We start from the raw sequence: 20,911 nt of genomic DNA, 5'->3' as shown, positions 1-20,911 counted from the left end.
TAATTAAAGACATTCTTTATGGACCTCATTATCACATAGCATCAGTGGGTAAAAATTGGACTAAACGGGTACGAGTACTATCTGCCCATTAGATTGAGCTGCATTTGTTACCATGGTGTGTCCTTGAGCACAGCTCTTTACTCCACTTGCCTTGGCTCAATATAACCTCAAAAGTGCTGCTGTGCTATAAAAACCAACACCAAATCAATGTTATACCTGTAGTCCAGGAGCAGTGGTTATCATGGTCAGTGGTAAGTCTATGTGGTCATTTTGAGGCAGATTTCCCAGCTTCTTACCAGAAAGTCCACACCACAGAAGTCCTGATGAATTATTATTCTGTAACACCAGCGTCAAGTCCATGGATCTTTCGCTGTAACAAGAAAGTTAAAGTCTAACAAATTTACAAAACTGTATCAAGTTACTTACTTTGCCACTCAAATTTGTTATGCTCTAAAATCATCTAGATGTGAAAAAAATTAAATACAGGGGATCTGAATGTACTCATCATAGTCATTACCCTCACATGTTACACAGAAAAAACTTCCTGATACACACAATTTTCATGGTCATTACCCTCACATGTTACACAGAAAAGACTTCCTGATACACACAAATTTCATGGTCATTACCCTCACATGTTACACAGAAAAGATTTCCTGATACACACAAATTTCATGGTCATTACCCTCACATGTTACACAGAAAAGACTTCCTGATACACACAAATTTCATGGTCATTACCCTCACATGTTACACAGAAAAGACTTCCTGATAACACACAAATTTCATGGTCATTACCCTCACATGTTACACAGAAAAGATTTCCTGATACACACAAATTTCATGGTCATTACCCTCACATGTTACACAGAAAAGACTTCTTGATACTCACAAATTTCATGGTTATTACCATCACATGTTACACAGAAAAGACTTCCTGATACACACAAATTTCATGGTCATTACCATACTATGTTGCATAGCATTTCCAAATATGCCTAATTTCATTTTCATTATCGAACTATTTTACAGAATTCCTAATACACCCAAATGTCATGGTCATTACACTATGTTACAAGGACAAGATTTCCTAATACATCAAAATGTCAAGGTCACTACACACTTATAATACACAGACAAGATTTCCTAATACACCAAAATGTCAAGGTCACTACCCACTTATAATACACAGACAAGATTTCCTAATACACCACAATGTCATGGTCACTACCCACCTATAATACACAGACAACATTTCATGATATACCAAACTGTCATGGTCATTCAACACTTCTATGCTATACAGACAAGATTTTCTACTAAATTGGCTCCTACACTGTAAGATACACAGATACAGTGTACATAAAGTATCTACTCAGTATTGAGCTCAGACAAATTTTTCAACTGTTGTCATTCTACATTGGAAAGTTAAGTCTTGGTGTTTTATTCAAGTTTTTGGAGTCTAATTATAACTATAGCATTACCAATATGCTTAGAAAATGACATAATCATTTTCTTTATTATCCATAATACAGATGTCAGCTTTACACCATTGAAATGTACAGTGTACATGGACAGCTGACATCATACAGTAAAGTAGGGTACAGTACATGTATTGAATTTGGACCTTGACTTGACTTTGGAATGTAACCATTTAAGCTGCAGGGGTCGAGGAGTTTGATGTTATAATCACACTTTCTGATTTTTGCTGTGCACAAGTACAAAGGCATAGATATCAGCATACACTGTAGGGATGCATATGACTGAGCAGTCCATGGGACCTTTTTCTATTCTTGTCCCTGTATAATGATTAAATTTAGAGGGACACTGACAGTCTGAGGTGGGAAAGTGTCCACTGGGCTAGTTCATGGTGCAACATTACCGTACACTATAATCTGTATAGAAATGAATTTATTTACTCTTTCCTTTATCTCTTTGAAAATGACTTAACATTTAGCATAAAATCTCTATTTACACATGAAACTGAATGGTCCACTCCCAAACTTGGATAAAACAGGGAACTAGTACCCTGGCAGCAGTTACGTAATAATGCTTACAGATGCCTCAAGGCAATTATGGCTACTGAAAATAAGTGGACCATGAACACACAGACTCGCCAGAACATGTACTTTTCTAAAAGTCCTTTATAAAGATCTCTGTGAAGTGAGTAAAGCCCAGGAAAACAAAATTTCAAACATCCCAGCTGATGGACAAAACCAACCAGCACTGGGACAATGCATGATTGCCGAGATCAACCCCAAAAGTAACTAACATGTTTAAACAATCCAACAGACAGTGCCAGAGGAAATAAAGTACTTCTCTGCAATTTTGTTGCAGTGCACAATCTAACATATACAATTGCTGCCCATTTTTCTGACCTATATGATGTTGTATGATGATTTCACTGAAACCAAATTAAAAGATAAAACTGAAACATGAATTTCACTTGACAAAATTTACTAATTGGTGTTAATTTCTTAAAGTATTGTCACCAGTAGGCATTGCTTACATTTTAATTGATATTTTCATCATACATGTATATTGTTATTTACAATGTATTGAGAAAATATTTTTTCCCTAGAAGATCTAACTAAATATGTAATTTCTTACTAAAACTTCTTGATACTCATTCTAAATTTTTGCGCTAATAACCATTTTTGAAGATAAAACAAGTGATGTATCAAGGTTTCATTTACCAATATTACTCAAAATTTTCTTAATGTCAAACAAACAAAAGCCAATTTGTTTGGTAAGCAGGGCAAGACAGTTTAGTAGCTAATTTCACCTTTTGATCCTGTAAGCAGGGTTGACTGACTTCATTGTTTGAAGTTGTCAAGATGGATTCTATCTGCAAGGTATCTTCTCCTTTGGTGCTTAAAGTTGTCAAGATGGATTAGAGTTCATATAATGTATAATCAAAAGTACTTTGAATAGGATTAAGGATGTTAATTGATTATGGTTGGAGTACGCAAGAGTGAATGTGGCATCAAACTGGGACTTTGGTGTCAAGGTATCTAACAAGTGTCATCTCCTAATGCCAGCACACCAAAATCCAAACAACACCAAAGTCCATGCAACTGCAAAATCACCCAAAGTTTGTGATGGACAGAAATGGAATTTCAGCAGTTGCAATCAAATTTAAAGGGACATATGTATGTTCTGTAAAGCTGATATTAAAATCTCTTATTGTGGCAACAATCACATCATGCCACATCTCATAAAAGCATATTATTCACAAGTTTTGTCCATTTGCATGCTAACAATTGGGTTGATGAAAACTGTCCCAACTCCTGACCAAATTGTGAAAGTCCAATCTGTTCCAAGCGGACCTCTCTTTTCTGACACATGAAAAAAAGCATGAAATTTCAAACCCACAGAAATAATTAACAGTAATCAGTTTCATCACACATTCTCAAATTTATAAGAAACTATCTCATACTGTGACATAACAACTCTGTCACACTGTGATTTCAGTAAGTAACAAAGTCTCTGTGGTTGTGTAATAAATAGAATTTCAAATTAATGTAAATCAAATGTAAAAATTAAAGAAACTCAATCAATAAAAGCAATATTAAACAATTATAATATTGAACACATTTCACAAATTTAATGTAGAATAAGCACTCATGCAATCATTAATATCTATGCCATCAATGTACCAAATGTACTCATTTATATGATAAGTCCACCTGCATCCTTCACTGGCCCAGATCTGCCAGTGCATTATGTGCTGGGAGATCTGGGTCTATGCAGTCTGTAAGGAGTAATAAGTAGAACAAACAACACAGACCATGATATACAGGTACATTATGCCGTGGCAGATCAGGATCTATGCTGTTTGCAGATGGACTTGACCTATAATCGAGTAAATATGGTAAAGGATACAATCGAAACATAAAATATCATGGCCTACTTACCAGCAATTTGTTATCCTACAAAGTACTCTGAATGTGGTCTCCAAGGGAACAGTGTCAGGCACTTCTTCCACTGTTACCCTGATATCTCCATAACCTGGGGCCTGAAGATGGAAAATAAATTTTTATAAAGACAAACACACATGCCCAATCTACTGTCCTTTACAATATTTAATAAAATTTCTGAATTGGTTATTTTCAGCATTTGGCAGCTTTGATAAAATACCTTTATTCCTAAGCTACTGGAATTCTGTCAAAACAACTATTGAAACAAATATTACATATTTAAAAAAACTAGAGTTCTGCTCAGAAACTTGCTGATTTTGGACTGCCAGGCATGCAGGAATGAAGAAAGTTTGTTGGGCAGAATATTTTTTTCTTATTTAATCACTGGCCAAATCCAAATATCCCATTTATGTACAATATAGTTCTGTAAATTCTTGGAAAACATTCTTATCCAACTGTCATATAAATCCAGCTGTCAGATAATGGATAATGTTATGAATAACCTGCAGTAAATCCTTTCCTTGGTGACCTTTGAATAAACAAATATCCCTCAAGACAGGACAATACAGTGATACATAAACAGTGACATAAAAAGGGCACCTGCTCCCAATAAACATATACAAACCACTTTTCTTAATTTCATGTTTATATTTCCGGTAATCTAGTTTTGTAAAATAGGTGCTTACTGTACAGCTGAAAATGATATGATTAGTAAATTATGATGCCATTGATGACATCACTTTTTTTATAGGAAATCTCTACTTTATGACCTTCTATTAATTGGCAGTGCAGTCATTCTTTTGCAGAAAACTGATGTTGTAAGGGCAACAATATTTCCTAAATGGGAAAAGAAAATTGTTTAAGAGATGATATCATCAGTAGCCACAATACTTTTACAACCATTGTGATTAAAAAGAATTTCAGACTACATGTACTACATTTCATTACCTCATTATGAAAAATCTAAAATCAACATAAAATATATGTGAGCAATGCATACAATTTTTATGTTACAATTATGCTAAATTCACTGAATTCCCCCAAATCAATGGACCATGCAATATAATAATTCAGAAGAATTAAATATTTTAATTTCTGAATGATTACAAACTCAAACACTTTCTTTCAGTTTTAATGTAAACTGATTCTTCCTGAGGTTTTTCCCCAAAGTAAGGCAAAAGTAGTCTGTCCCCTTGATATACATTTATTCATAAAATGATACACTACAAATTTATGGGTTTGAAGAAGAAGAAAAAAAGCCCTATAGTAACCTGAACATTTACAAAAACAATGCTAATATATACAATGAATGATTTTACTGCCAGCTATTACCCATGATATGTCTAGTGTCAAAAACTATGGTCTATGAGTTAGTTATCCCAATCAATATGTAAGATGGTTTAAACTATGGTCTATGAGTTAGTTATCCCAATCAATATGTAAAATGGTTTAAACTATGGTCTATGAGTTAGTTATCCCAATCAATATGTAAAATGGTTTAAACTATGGTCTATGAGTTAGTTATCCCAATCAATATGTAAAATGGTTTAAACTATGGTCTATGAGTTAGTTATCCCAATCAATATGTAAAATGGTTTAAACTATGGTCTATGAGTTAGTTATCCCAGTCAATATGTAAAATGGTTTAAACTATGGTCTATGAGTTAGTTATCCCAATCAATATGTAAAATGGTTTAAACTATGGTCTATGAGTTAGTTATCCCAGTCAATATGTAAAATGGTTTAAACTATGGTCTATGAGTTAGTTATCCCAATCAATATGTAAAATGGTTTAAACTATGGTCTATGAGTTAGTTATCCCAATCAATATGTAAAATGGTTTAAACTATGGTCTATGAGTTAGTTATCCCAATCAATATGTAAAATGGTTTAAACTATGGTCTATGAGTTAGTTATCCCAATCAATATGTAAAATGGTTTAAACTATGGTCTATGAGTTAGTTATCCCAGTCAATATGTAAAATGGTTTAAACTATGGTCTATGAGTTAGTTATCCCAGTCAATATGTAAAATGGTTTAAACTTTATTAGCACTCCATTTTTCTCCTATATCAGTAGGCAGAAATATATGCATGTAGCTTTTCTGGAAGCAATGGCTGTGGAATCAGAGTCAACAATGTTTGTTTTCCATTTTTTGGAAAATCATACCCCTGTCAGACTATAGTGTTGTGAGGAAGTTTCCATTGTTGGTTTTAATGGCACTTTATACATATTAATGGCTATATCTTGCTGAGGAAATGGGAGCTAAGTGAAGTTCTGAAAGACACACCGAGACAGCTAAGCTAGGCTGACCTGCATGGGCTTTGAACCTGTGACCCTGAAATTACAAGTCTGATGTTTTACCAACTGAGCTACTGTGATTCCCATTCTGAGGAAGAATTCTTATCTTAATTAAGTGAATAGTTAAATCTGTCTTCAGCAGCCATCTTGAAACAAGAGCAAAAGTGGTCTCTACAAACACATCTACTAAAAGACAGGTCTCTGCCATCTGTTATTGAACTTCAAAAGACCAAAAGAAGGCAGATGTGTAAATGAGACTTCCCTTTAAACCTGTCTAAGCAGACATATCTATATAAGAGAAACCTACTAATGAAAGAAACATTCATTTACCCCAATTCTTAATCACATTTATATTTCTTATGTAAAGCCTGTCCACAAGGGGCAAAATCTGTTTCTTTCTGTAGAGTCACATAGTAATTATTCAAGTGTTTCTGATAAAATAAATCATTACTAGTAAAATATAGATGTTGATGTTTAATAATTTTTTTAATAATTATTTTTTATTCTTTCTGTGCAGTGATCATCTACTGGATTCTACTGTTATGCTTAATCATCACAGAAATCAAAAACAATGGTAATAAGAACAGCAAAATTTTTGGACTAGACTACAAGCCAGGCACGTTCTGGCTGTTAACATCACACAATATGACCTATACTTTCGTTGTGATTTATGTTTTCATTAGGATATGTGCTTTATCTATGGCATATGTGCTATGTAAACACTTCTGTAACAACCCCACCCCCCTAAGCAATCAATTTGTGTATAATGTTCTGTTTATATTAGAACTCGTTCATTCATGGTTTCATATAGTTGCAAGATTGATATGACATCGAAACAATGATGACAGCAAATCGTTGACCAAAGAGGTATGGATTCTTCTATCTGCAATTTGACATAATTTTGTTCATTTATAAGCCGAACAAAACACCTTGCTGTACAAATCTCAATCAATAAAACTACTTAGAAATTTTACCCAAGTATATATAACCTACCACTCTCTGAAGCTGACTAGTCTGCAGCCTGCCTTTCTCTCCCATGTTTGTCTTCCACACAATGTCCAGTTTGCCTATGTTAGTGACCCCTTTGAGAACGTGACTGTCATTGTACAGTTCTGGCTGGGGACACAGGCAATATAAGTACTGACGTATATCATTGGGGTTCAAGTAATCCACCTTGCCAAATACTACATCATTCCTATAAAAAAAAGTAATAAACAGTGTACTGGGATATAAGGCAGACATTGTGAACTATTATTTTAAAAAAATAATACAAAAAAATAATACATTAGTGTACTTATACAAAAAGGCAGACATGGTGAAATCCTAAAAAAAATAATAAAAAGTGTACTTAGATATAAGGCAGACATGGTGAAATCCTATAAAAATTAATACACAATGTTCTTGGATATAAGGCAGACGTAGTGAATTCCTACACAAATAATATACAGTGTACTTGATATAAGTCAGACAAGGTGAAATCCTATTAAAAAAATGATTTACAGTGTACTTGGATATAAGGCAGACATGGTGAAATCCTATAAAAGTTAATACACAATATACTTGGATATAAGGTGGACATAGTGAATTCCTACACAAACAATATACAGTGTACTTGGATAGAAGGCAGACATGGTGAAATCCTATAAAAAATAATAGAGTGTACTGGGAGATAAGGCATACATTGTGAACAATAAAAAATAATAAACAGTGAATTGAGAAATAAAGCAGACATTGTGAACTTTAAAAAATAATAAACAGTGTACTGGGATATAAAGCAGACATTGTGAACTATAAAAAAATAACAGTGTACTGAGATAAAAGGCAGACATTGTCAACTATAAAAAATATATATAGTGTACTGGGATATAAGGCAGACATTCGAACAATAAAAAATAATAAACAGTGAACTGAGAAATAAAGCAGACATTGTGAACTTTAAAAAATAACAAACAGTATAACTGGATATAAGGATGATATGGTGAAATCCTATAAAAAAAATAATACATAGTCTAATTGGATATAAGGCTGATATGGTGAAATCGTATAAAAGATAATATACAGTGTACTTGGATATAAGGCAGACATGGTGAAATCCTATAAAAAAAATAATACATAGTCTAATTGGATATAAGGCTGATATGGTGAAATCTAATAAATGATAATATACAGTGTACTTGGATATAAGGCAGACATGGTGAAATCCTATAAAAAAATACATAGTGTAATTGGATATTAGGATGACATGGTGAAATCCTATAAAAGATAATATACAGTGTAATTGGATATAAGGCTGATATGGTGAAATCCTATAAAAGATAATATACAGTGTATTTGGATATAAGACAAACATGAAGAATTTTATTCATATTCTACAACCCTTGAAATATAGTTCAGAATATTTGTGTTTGGAGTAAACATTATAACTCATCAAACTTTATAAGTCTGGTTAAAGACCAATATTATTGCTGGGTTTAAATTAGTAAAACTTAGTTAAAGTCATTAAAACAAATAAATGTCAATTTGTAAATTCATCATGAGTGTATCTAGAGTAATCAGGTGTGTAATGAGCATGAGTGTATCTGGAGTAATCAGGTGTGTAAAGATAATGAGTGTATCTGGAGTAATCAGGTGTGTAATGATCATGAGCCTATATGGAGTAATTAGGTGTGTGATGATCATGAGTGTATCTGGAATAATCAGGTGTGTAATGATCATGAGTGCATCTGGAGTAATCAGGCGTGTAATGATCATGAATGCATCTTGAGTAATCAGGTGTGTAACGATCATGAGTGCATCTGGAGTAATCAGGTGTGTAACGATCATGAGTGCATCTGGAGTAATCAGGTGTGTAATAAGCATGAGTGCATCTGTAGTAATCAGGTGTGTAATAAGCATGAGTGCATCTGGAGTAATCAGGTATGTAATAAGCATGAGTGCATCTGGAGTTGTTGTTGTGGGGTTTAACGCCATTTTTCAGCACACGATAGGCCATATATGGCGGCCAGTATTAATGGTGGAGGAAGAACCCGGGAAAACCCCGGAAAGAACCACCGACCCACGAGAAGCTACTGGCATGCTTTCTCACATATCTACATTGGCTGAATCTGAGACTCGAACCGGCGCAGACAGAGGTGAGATGGCAGTGATCCGTAACGGCGAACGCTTTAGACCACTCGGCCACTCGGGAGTAATCAGTAATCAGGTGTGTAACGATCATGAGTGCATCTGGAGTAATCAGGTGTGTAACGATCATGAGTGCATCTGGAGTAATCAGGTGTGTAATAAGCATGAGTGCATCTGTAGTAATCAGGTGTGTAATAAGCATGAGTGCATCTGGAGTAATCAGGTGTGTAATAAGCATGAGTGCATCTGGAGTAATTAGGTGTGTAATGATCATGACTGCATCTGGAGTAATCAGGTGTGTAATGAGCATGAGTGCATCTGGAGTAATCAGGTGTGTAATGATCAATGATGAAAGTGATTAAAAAAATTAAGCTACTATTCCAATCACAAAAAAGGATTTTTTGCCCTTCAATAAGTTGTATTTTCAATTAAGTAATAATTTTGCGGATATTTGTTTTTGCCTGCATGATTTTTCAGATCATGCTTACAACAATTTATTTCATGATTTTTAAAAGTCACCTCCAGTACAAAGTAACATGCTGAAAGAGTCACTAAAATGAACCGATGCTTTAATAACCAAAAAGAATGTGTAGGAATCCAAAAATCAAAACTGAAAGGCCTTGAAACGCCATGATAATTTACCTCAGCACAGATATGCATTTAGCTTATTCTGGTTTTTATTTGTGAAGTGGTATTTGTGTTGTAGAGGCTGTATTGTCTTACAGTACTGATTGCTATATTTTGGTGTTGTAGAGGCTGTATTGTCTTGCATTACTGATTGCTACATTCTGTGTTGTAGAGGCTGTATTGTCTTGCATTACTGATTGATACATTTGGTGTTGTAGAGGCTGTACTGTCTTGCAGTACTGATGGCTACATTTTGGTGTTGTAGAGGCTGTATTGTCTTGAATTACTGATTGCTACATTTGGTGTTGTAGAGGCTGTGCTGTCTTGCAGTACTGATTGGTACATTTGGTGTTGTAGTGGCTGTACTGTCTTGCATTACTGATTGATACATTTGGTGTTGTAGTGGCTGAACTGTCTTGCAGTACTGATGGCTACATTTTGGTGATAGATCAACATCTTTGGAACAAAACAGTTAGACCTTGAAGTTGGATCATATCAAATTGTCAATGACTGTTTTAAATGTTTTCCTTTTCCAGAAAAAGCAAAAAGCATAATTTGTCCACATTTTTAAGACCTTAATGCCAGGCTGCTTTCTGTCAAATTCAGGTAAATGTTACTGGTATTTATGAGTAATAAATGTTAAAGAACACATGATATAAGATGCAAGATTCATGCCAGACCATACCACACTCGCAGTTAGAAGAGTTACAAATCCTCACATTTGGAATACTATAGAGTAAGCAACTTTAAAACTTGATTCAAGTCATTATCCGTATGTATGGTTTTTGACAAAAATATAATACATGGTGTACTATAGTATTCTCACACCATCCCATTTGTTTGTATGCCCCTATCGAGTTTAAAAACAGAAAGCATTAAGGCTACAGAAAATGCATAAAAATTCATTTCATTCATTGATATATCATTTCTAACCTGGCTGTTGCCTGTCAGCTTGTTGATGTTTTAAATCAAAAGAGTTTCTTTAGCAACAAGGTTGCCATATTTGCTTGGGTCAGTCTCTTTTCAAGCAACAGATATGTTGTAGTTTGCTGTCTTTGAAAATCTCAATGATTCCATACATTTTGGATTTACATCTCTTTGAACACATGTATAGAACACTACCTCCTATTTATTGTTTAATTTGCTGTAGAAATATTAAAACTAGACATTGTATATACTGGATGCATTCAACATAGTTTCTCTGAAATAGACTATTCAAGAAAGAAGACATGAACGGCGAGCAGTCTGTTTGATTGTTTACATCAGGAGCATCTGTTTGTGTTGAAACACTAATATTTTGATAGTATTAGGGACCCCTCAGAGACAATCAGGTTAGAAAATTATAAATCAATTAATGAAATGACACAGTCTTCTGCATTTTTATATCTTTGATGCTTTTTGTTTTAAAAATCAATAGGGGGCTACAAACAAATGGGAGGGTATGCAAGTACTATATTACAAACATAACTGTGGGCAAAGTCTAGTAAACAAAGGATAGGAAAGAAAACAATAAACAAGCAAACTAATGAAAATGGAATATGTGTGTGTGATTTGGATTTTTAATGTAACTTTTAACCATTTTTTAGTCATATCGCTACAAAGTCTGCAGTGTGGCAGTTTATAGTGATGTCTAGCACTGGGGTATCATGCCACTGACATGTGACATGATGTCCCACCCAGTTACATTATCCTGACACCAGGCTAACCAATCCTAACACTAACACTTAATGCTGAGCACCAAGTGAGGTAGCATTTGGTACCATTTCTGTAAGTCTTTGGTATGATTCGGCTGGGGATCGAACCCACGACCTTCCGCATTCGAGGTGGATGCTCTAACCACTAGGCCACTGGAGCAGTTAAAAATGGAACATGACAATGTTACAAAATTGAGTAGCCTGTGGTTAATTCTTATAGCATTAAGAAAGTTGGAGTTGTAGTACCTTTAGATCGGTCATATGTTTATATTTTTAGAATTTACCCCTGTTTGCCTTCCCTTGTGTTGAGTTCCTTAGCCTTGTAATGAGGGGAGGCCTCCAGGCTCACATGATCCATATAGATTGGCCCTTGGGTGATGTTCTGGATTTGAGCCTCCAGGTACACATCATCTGACTGTAAACAGACAGACCAAAGAACAGACAGTAAGATCAGAAGCGTGTACTAGAATGAAAATGGTAAAAGGATTCTTCAAAGTGTCTCATATAACTGAAATAATCTAAAACATTTAATTTAAAATACAAATAATTAAGAATAAAACATGTTACTTTGACCTTGTGATCATTTTGTTTGCTATCAACAATGCAGAGCAAAGAAACCTAAAGAGTCATTAGGATGATCAGTTGGGTTCTCATATTGTAATTCTATTTGTACTTCTTGTAGATGACAGTGCAAGAAGCAGGGAACAAGTTTCATTTAATTACCATATATACATACAGACAGAAAATTTAGCTTGTATTGCAGACCCTCCTTTACTTAAAATCATGCTGCCTATAAACACTCAAGTGTTTACTAAAGTTTGTTCTTTTGTAATACAGTTGTTACTTTATTGATGAATTAAATGCATACTCTCCAAATGTACTTATCTTTTAAATAGAAGTGTACAGTTTGAATATGTAAAATGAATTTGTCTCAGGCCCATATTGTAAAACCACTACATTCATTCAAAAAAGGAAAATATAATTATTGACAAATAAGGTAACAGACACATCCCTCCTCATGCTGGATATCATATGTTAAATGTAGAGGAGTTAAATGCAGATGAGAAAGAAAGTTTCACCCACAAACATATCTGCCAACTTTCTAGGCAGTGGGTGTTTCATTTATTTTTAAATGGATGTTTTGTGATTGAAAGAGGGGTTACTGAGTGCAGACTTAGTTAATAAAAATTAACAATAAATAACAAGTTTTTGTTAATACAGTTAAATGGATGTACAAGCCTATTCTTTTTACAAGAATTTTAAAATTAGTGATATTTATAATTGCTTTGGCTGTTACACAATAAAACCAGATTGTACATTTTTTAAAATTTTACAGCTCACTGTGGTCCTTGGTGTCCGAGTGATCTAAGGTGCACACCTCTACAGATCACTGACATCTTGCCTCTGTCCATGGAGGTTCGAGTCTCAGCTCAGCCAACATTGATATACGAGAAAGCTAGCTTACCAGTATCTTCCAGTGGGACAGTGGTTTTCCCTGTGGTTTTCCCAGGTTCGTTCTCTACAAAATATACTGGCCACCATATGCTGAAAAACGGCATTAAACCACAAACCCCATCTACAGCTGGTGTCTACTTTCACTATTTTCCAGTAGCCATTGTAAACAATAGCTTGCATAAAATAAATTCAGACTAAAGTGATCTTGGCCCCTTTTCTAACAAAAGATTTACTTAGGCAATCTTTTATCTTTATATTTGAACTTTCAATTATTTTAAAATTTGAACTCTGAACTAAGTGGCACTGTATAGTCAATATTTTACGGACATATTGTAAAACAAACTACCTACTGTATAGTCAATATTTTACGGACATATTGTAAAACAAACTACCTACTGTACAGTCAATATTTTACGGACATATTGTAAAACAAACTACCTACTGTACAGTCAATATTTTACGGACATATTGTAAAACAAACTACCTACTGTACAGTCAATATTTTACGGACATATTGTAAAACAAACTACGTACTGTATAGTCAATATTTTACGGACATATCGTAAAACAAACTACCTACTGTACAGTCAATATTTTACGGACATATCGTAAAACAAACTACCTACTGTATAGTCAATATTTTACGGACATATTGTAAAACAAACTACCTACTGTATAGTCAATATTTTACGGACATATTGTAAAACAAACTACCTACTGTATAGTCAATATTTTACGGACATATTGTAAAACAAACTACCTACTGTATAGTCAATATTTTACGGACATATTGTAAAACAAACTACCTACTGTATAGTCAATATTTTACGGACATATTGTAAAACAAACTACCTACTGTATAGTCAATATTTTACGGACATATTGTAAAACAAACTACCTACTGTATAGTCAATATTTTACGGACATATTGTAAAACAAACTACCTACTGTATAGTCAATATTTTATGGACATATTGTAAAACAAACTACCTACTGTATAGTCAATATTTTACGGACATATTGTAAAACAAACTACCTACTGTATAGTCAATATTTTACGGACATATTGTAAAACAAACTACCTACTGTATAGTCAATATTTTACGGACATATTGTAAAACAAACTACCTACTGTATAGTCAATATTTTACGGACATATTGTAAAACAAACTACGTACTGTATAGTCAATATTTTACGGACATATTGTAAAACAAACTACCTACTGTATAGTCAATATTTTACGGACATATTGTAAAACAAACTACCTACTGTATAGTCAATATTTTACGGACATATTGTAAAACAAACTATCTACTGTAACTGTATAAGGCATAAAACAATAAAGAACATTCTTTATTATAACACTGAAAAAAACTGATTCTGTATGAATTTTTTAAATCATTGTTCTTATTATCATTGTCCACTCCTAGAAGTCAGATTTTACTGGGTGAAAAGTCCCACTACATCAGTAACCCTGGAGTGACAACCAGCTGTCCTTAGTTCATGTATCAATAATTACCTGTTTAATCACATCAAGTGAGGCCTCATATGAAAAGCATGCAACATGCAGTTCACTCCCCTAAATCCTATACTCATTCACATTACAATACACAGATAATCCGCTGATGGTAACATATCAGAATATATAGACCATAATCATTAATATGGAAAGTTTACCATTGAATACACATAGTTATTCCCACTTCTAATTGCCCTGATCACAAAGAGCCTTCTGAGTAGGGTAGGATGTATATAGGTCTTGCATAGTGAATATATGTTATCACAAAAACAAATCCTTAACCTGTGTTAGTAAAGCATAAAATGTATGTTGCAGTAACCTTGTTTGGTTTTAAATTTGTAGTAGTAATAGAGATGTATCCAATTATAAAGTTTCTAATCTGGAACATAAAAAGCACCCAAGAAATAAATTGTAGCACAAAATTTGAATTTATTGAGCATGAAATATTGGTCACAAACCTTTCTTTGCATAAAGAATGTTGACCCTATCAAGCTTTATGCTTCTAGGTAGCACAGTATGCATATAATGTGCTGAAACCTCATGCTGTCATGAATTAAATACAAAAACTTAACCAATATAGGTCACAATGCACCTCTTTTGTTGTAAAGGTATGATAGTAATAAAGATGCACATTATCATCAATTTCATGAATCCAGCATGAACAGTGCTTCAGAAATGAACAACAAACAAAAAATGTAACCTGAGTAAAATGGTCATTTTTGGGTGTGGGGTGCAGTTTAATGCCATTTTTCAGCAAAAATGATGAGGGTGCAGTACTGATCAAGATGAATTCCATCAAGTTTTATTAATCTAGGTATAACAGTATATATACTGGGTGAAAAAAATCAAGTTGATTTTAGGTTAAATGCAAAAGCTTAACATAAGACAGTAAAATGTAAAATGTATGTCACAATGACCTAACTAACAAAGATACAGACAATCACAAAGTTTGATGATTCTATCATAAACTGAGCCCAAGAAATAAACTTAAACCATACAATTTAACCAAAGTCAGTGAAGCATGATGCATCACCTCACCAAGTTTCAAGATTCCAGGTAAAACAGTATTTATACCATTTGCAAAAGCACCAGAGCTGAATGCAAAACCTTGACCAAGAATGTACAACTACATATTTAGCCCCTCACAACACTGCTGCCTGGGATCCAGGAATAAAGAATGCCTGAATTCAGTGAGGGTGTACATATTTATTTTTATCTGTGGATGTCAACGCCGGAGGGAGAGAAGAGGAGTGTACAATAGATTACCTCTGTTTCATTGTTATGCGATAAAAATGTCACAACAAACCAATTTTTTTATTACTGTGAAATTATCATTGCCACTGTGTTCTCATATTAAATTTTAAGGTCAAAATCATTTTTTCATTTAAATTTTTAAGGACAATACACAAAATCCAGTACAAAATATTTTACAATGTAATATTTCCCCATTTCATTCTGTGAGTTTCATTTTGCAAGTGTTGAAAACTATTCTCAACAATAATCATCATCATGACACAATTACATACAAAGTTATGTGACTCCATAGTCAAAAGTACCTGAGAAAATGAGTTAATGCAAAGGTAAACAAAATTATTGGATCATAAAATACACATCAGTGACCAATTTTTAATGAAAAGGATAGTAGTACATGCTACATATCTAATTATATTGTGGAGGGGCTACATAAGCGACAGTGTCTAAAAAAATGACCTGAAAACAAACCCTGAGAGAAACTGAGGTAACACAAAGCAATGAATTAAGGAATATAGATCACAGTTACCTATTTTTCACTGATTGATGTAGTATTCCTTATGATGCAATTACTTACCAAATCATGTGACTTGATATGCAATACTACCTCAGAAATTATCTAAAAAATTAACTGAAATCAATGAACATTGAAATACTGGGCATATTGACCAACTTACACTTTCAGTGCAGTATTCCACATGAGATATCTAAACAAACTTAGATGAGTAAATGAGTCAATGAGTAAATTATCTGAGGAAATCAACAAAATGCAAACCCATACTTGAGAGTTGATATCAGCCAGATGGATGGACACCATCAATCCATAAGCCAGAAGTGTGTTGCAATTTGACCAGAGTACAATAATCACTCAAGCAATAAAATTAATTCAAGGTGACCTAGTTTGGGTATGGCTAAGTTACTCTCCCTAAGATGCATCCAAATACATGTACTAAAGTTAATAAGTGTAGGTGAAATAAGATTTGAGATATTGAGGGCATAACAAACAAATGAATGAAAAAATGGTGAATGTACTAAATCCCATCACAGGCAAAGAGATGAAAATGCATATTCATAAAAAGATTACACTAGTGTAACAGTAATGTATTCTTCTGTATAGTTTGATAAGAAAATAGCAACCTATTCTATCCTCTCCATCACAGATGGATTGACAGATGAACAAACTGACTGACTGACAAACTGACAGTATCTTAGTATCGCCTTGGCTGAGGCTAATGCATAGGGACAATTCTATTTTTATAAGGTACTGAATGTAAGTAAATACAGATAACCAAGATATATTTCAGTCATATTAATTTCACCAATAAAAAGCAAGCTCTCTTCAATGCCTATAAAACACTATTTTCACATAATTTTAGGCCCATATAACCATAAGACCATCCAGAAGCAAAGGTCTTAATTATGGATAATGCAACATATTAGTAACCCTGCACCAAGCAGTAAATGCCATTGTATGAAGAAATATCTTTATGTATGTAATATTCCCTCACAATAACATGAGACATAAAACTGGTCTCCATTATAGCTGATGTTACCTTATAATAAAGACTGTTTTATACTCAATAATAAAAATGGTATCCATGACCATACCCTATAAAAGAGACCATGTTATAATGAGGTATCATAACCATGCCTAATCAAAGGGATCATGTTATACTGAGGCACCATGACCACACTTTATAAAAGGGACCATGTTATAATCAGGCACCATGACCATGCCTTATAAAAGGGACCATGTTATAAAGAGGCACTTCTGACTTTAACATTTTTACAATACTTCTTTGTAGAACAACACTGTCACTAAAAGTATTTTCCAAATCAGTCGCTCGTAAAGAAGACACCAGACTTGCATTTTTTTTAACCAGTAGTTCCACATATTAAATTATTTTTGAAATGCATCTTAACAGCTTTGAATCACAGATACATGAATCTGTTATAGAAACATCTGTCCTACAAAAAATTATGCCAAAGAATATTTGTCCTACATAAAGTATTGACAGAGCCAATTGCTGCATCTGTCGTAACTAAATTAATGACAGAACCAATGAAAGCATCTGTCCTACATAATATTATGACAGAACCAATGAAAGCCATACTTAAAAGTGCACCAGTTCTTACAGCTCCAAATTTCAGCCAATCATTTAAACTGTTGATGCAGGTGATGTTGGGGTTGGAACAGTTTTGATTCAGGAAGATGAAAATGGTATTGATCATCCAGTGTGGTATTTTTCTAAGAAACTAAACAAGCACCAACGAAATTATTCAACAATTGAGAAGGAATTTTGGCTTTGATATTGGCATTACAACATTTTGAAGTTTACCTTAGTTCAGCTCCTTTTTCGATTATTGTGTTTAGGGACCACAACCCCTTACTTTCATCGGCAAGATGAAAAATAAAAATCGAAGTCTACTAAGGTAGAGTTTGTTGTTACAGGAATATGATATTGACATCAGGCACATCGAGGAAAAAGATAATTTAATAGCAGATGCACTTTCCCATGTATAACAATGTATTATTTCATGTACACTGTATTTATTATGAGTTCTTTTTAACCAAATGTATAATTAGTCTGTGGTAAAAAGAAAGCTTTATCATATAAATCTTTCTTTTTCTTTATGGAGGGAAGTGTATATTTGATTTAATTTATATCTGATTTAATTGTTTGTAAGTTTTAAAATCGTTTTATTTTTTAATTTCATTATATGTCAAAATAATGTAGTTCTGTTTACTAGGAACTCAATACTTTTTCCAGAAAATAGTTTGACCTTGAATGTTCATTTATGTAAACACGTAAGGCTGACCTGGTTCCTGACCTTAATTCAAAATTAGTAACAGCCAAGTGAACAAGTTTTTTTAATTTATTTTTATTGTAGGAATAATAAGGCTGAGATTGAGGCTGTGTTGGTTACGTGACTCTTGACTTGTAAATAGTATTTAGTGAAGAACACAACTATATTTCTTGGAGTAAAATGATTGGTTTTTATCAAGGTCATACTGGAGCTATGTGATTTTTTACATGTAAACATGATAACATGATCCTCTATTTTGCAATTAGGCATTTCCAAAATTGTGCATTACTTAGTTTTAATAGTGATGCTTAGAAAGAGATCTCTCAGTTGGGCATCTAAACACTGGGATGTAAAGGTGTTTCTTTTGTTCTGTCATTTTGGGAATTACATTTTAATGTTTATTCAGATTATTTGGATTCTAAAAGATTAATTCGTTTCTCTGGAAATATTCTGGGTGCTCATACAGAATTCTTGAACAAATATATTTCATTAATTCAAACACTGGACTATTTCTTGTGTTTCTACAAAGAACTGTAGACTTCAACACAGTACAGGATACAGCAGACGTCATCGCCTTCCATCTTGGATTCTTCATCGGGACTCAAACTTGAATTCATTAGAACATTTCATTATTAGGACTCCTAAAATTTTATTTGTGGATTATTCTAATATTATTTTTTGGTTTTGATTCTTAAAACTGTTCTTTTTTCTTCTATTTTTTAAACACTATTTTTCCAGGGAAATAAATTATTTATAAATTTTTTCAAAGCTTGTTGTTTTCACTCTTTCTTGTGTTGCTGTTTATTGGAGCCTAAACAGGTAACATAAGACTGGGGGCTCGTTGGTCTAGGGGTATGATTCTCGCATGGGATGCAAGAGGTCCCAAGTTCAGATCTTGGATGAGCCCCCAATCAAAAATCAATTCTATCTTGAATTATTCACTCACATGCCCCCCTCCCCCTGCTAGATGAAAATGAATATAAGGTATTCAAAAATTACAGATCACCCTGTATAAACTTTTTTGATTTGCATACTTTATGCAGGTTTTATGCTTACCTATAGCAATTAATTTCCATCTACATGTATAAGTTTAAGAAAAGACAAATGCATTTTCATAAATAAGTATTCAAATTTTAAACTTTTACAATCTAAACTTGCTATATTATGTTCAGGTTTAAATAATTATGCTCTCATAAATAATCTGAAATTAATACACATTTGTATGCCCTTCAAATAAATTATCTAAAATTAAGTATTATTTGTATGCCCTTTAAATTTTTTTTATCTAAAATTAAGATTCATTTGTATGCCCTTCAAACAAATTATCTAAAATTAAGATTCATTTGTATGCCCTTTAAAAAATTTATCTAAAATTAAGATTCATTTGTATGCCCTTCAAATTTTGTTTTTAAAATTAAGATTCATTTGTTTGCCCTTCAAAAATTATCTAAAATTAAGATTCATTTTGTATTCCCATCAAAACAGTTATCTAAAATTAAGCTTCATTTTGTATTCCCATCAAAACAATTATCTAAAATTAAGATTCATTTTGTATTCCCATCAAAACAATTATCTAAAATTAAGATTCATTTGTATGCCCATCAAAAAATTATCCAAAATTAGGATTCGATTGTATACCCTTCCCTGTATAAAGGAAATTTAAATATCTTTCAGTGATAAAACATACGGTGATCTGGATCATCTAGCACCTTGCTTTAAGGGCACTACACCATTCCCTTGTTAACTTGTGCCCAGATAATTTATGAACCCACTAACAATGTGATTAAATATACACCAAAAAACCACATTTCAAATTTTACATATTCTGATTACTTGTACCTACTATTTAGGAATAAAATAGAAATAGTTAAATACAAACAGATCATACAAGTTACAAAAGTGACAAGTCTCATGGACACAGAGTACATCATGACAGCAAAAGGACAAAAAAGTAGAGTATGGTGAATGGCACATTATATGCCTGCACTATGTTTAATGAGTGTGCATTATGATAAGGATTTTTAACATAGCTTTAACAATTTTTTAGTCATATCATTACGATGTCTGTAGTGTGGCAGTTTATAGTGATGTCTAGCACTGATGCATCATGCATGTAGCATGATGTCCCACCCAATCACATTATCCTAACACCAGGCCGACCAGTTTTAACACTAACCTTTTAATGCTGAGTGCCAAGTGAGGCAGCTGTTAGT

The 20,911-nt window shown here is 33.3% G+C and overlaps 1 protein-coding gene across 3 annotated transcripts in view; it reads right to left on the bottom strand.

The window, feature by feature from the left end:
• LOC149806435 (trafficking protein particle complex subunit 13-like) overlaps window positions 1-20,911 on the bottom strand; it is a 173,431-nt gene that overhangs the window by 4,061 nt on the left and 148,459 nt on the right. For all 3 annotated transcript variants that reach the window (XM_089953287.1, XM_089953278.1, XM_089953295.1), the window contains exons 7-10: window positions 11,949-12,079; window positions 7,214-7,415; window positions 3,918-4,018; window positions 217-370 (exon numbers count right to left, since the gene is read on the bottom strand). In XM_089953287.1, coding sequence (XP_089809413.1) covers window positions 217-370; window positions 3,918-4,018; window positions 7,214-7,415; window positions 11,949-12,079 — 588 coding nt within the window. The remainder of the gene's footprint in view (window positions 1-216; window positions 371-3,917; window positions 4,019-7,213; window positions 7,416-11,948; window positions 12,080-20,911) is intronic.

This window comes from Sinohyriopsis cumingii, chromosome 1 (genome assembly GCF_028554795.1).
Source record: "Sinohyriopsis cumingii isolate HCF-2022 chromosome 1, ASM2855479v2, whole genome shotgun sequence".
Lineage (NCBI taxonomy): Eukaryota > Metazoa > Mollusca > Bivalvia > Unionida > Unionidae > Sinohyriopsis > Sinohyriopsis cumingii.
The sequence above is the reverse complement of the archived record's forward strand: the minus strand, read 5'-3'. Positions and strand labels throughout refer to the sequence as shown.